An 836-nucleotide genomic window follows, 5' to 3' on the forward strand; every position below is an offset into this window, starting at 1 on the left:
CAGCAATATGAAATATGATACATCTACAAAAGGTGATAAGTGAAAAATTCTATCATGGCCACATGTACAGGCAATGTGAAACATGCAAACGAAAATGAGACATGTAATAAAATATCAGCTGACAGCGTGGGTGCTTCGAACTACGTGGGATCGAATATTTAAATGCGAATCACGTTATGTACAGATGCCTGACCCTAACCAGCTGGTCGAACAGGTGAAACTGTCCTGAAATGTATAATCACACCCCAGATACCTCGATACTTACGAAATCACTGAGAATTTAGCCCAAATCACTTGTCTTATCTACATACCATCTCTCGATCTACTCCCCATGCAGTCTTCCGACCTTTGAGTCATTTAGCCACTAAAGCCATACATTAACCCACTTATCAACCTTACACGTTTACCTATCGGCGAGGCAGAGAATCTCTTCGTGAGGAAGAAAAGAGAGGAAAGGGAGAGAGGAAGAGGAAAGAGGAAAAGGCAGGAGAATCTCTTCGTGAGGAAGAGAAAAGAGGAAAAGGAAAGAGGAAGCGGTAAGAGAATCTCTTTGTAAGGAAGAAAAGAGAGGAAAAGGAGAGAGAAAGAGGAAAGAGGAAGAGATAATATATACGATGAAAATCGCCAAAGCAGACTCACGGTGGACGAGTATTGCATGAGAGAAAAGAAGTCATATTCCTGGCCGTAGCTGACAGAGTTGTCCTCCTTCTGGAAATTGACCTCGACGCCGGGTCTCACGTTTTCTGTGAAAATCTATAAATGAAATAAGTCAATCAATTCGCGAAGCAAGAAAAGCCAGGATTAAAGCGGCAATAGCCCTTCAAGTCTTTATGAAA

The 836-nt window shown here is 41.9% G+C and overlaps 1 protein-coding gene across 1 annotated transcript in view; it reads right to left on the bottom strand.

Moving 5' to 3' along the window:
• LOC119592350 (protein SpAN-like) overlaps positions 1 to 836 on the bottom strand; it is an 11,053-nt gene that overhangs the window by 7,394 nt on the left and 2,823 nt on the right. Inside the window, exon 4 of the mRNA XM_037941177.1 lies at positions 640 to 753. Within this exon, the coding sequence (XP_037797105.1) occupies positions 640 to 753 (114 nt within the window). The remainder of the gene's footprint in view (positions 1 to 639; positions 754 to 836) is intronic.

The sequence above is a fragment of the Penaeus monodon genome, chromosome 30, assembly GCF_015228065.2.
Source record: "Penaeus monodon isolate SGIC_2016 chromosome 30, NSTDA_Pmon_1, whole genome shotgun sequence".
Classification (NCBI taxonomy): Eukaryota; Metazoa; Arthropoda; class Malacostraca; order Decapoda; family Penaeidae; genus Penaeus; species Penaeus monodon.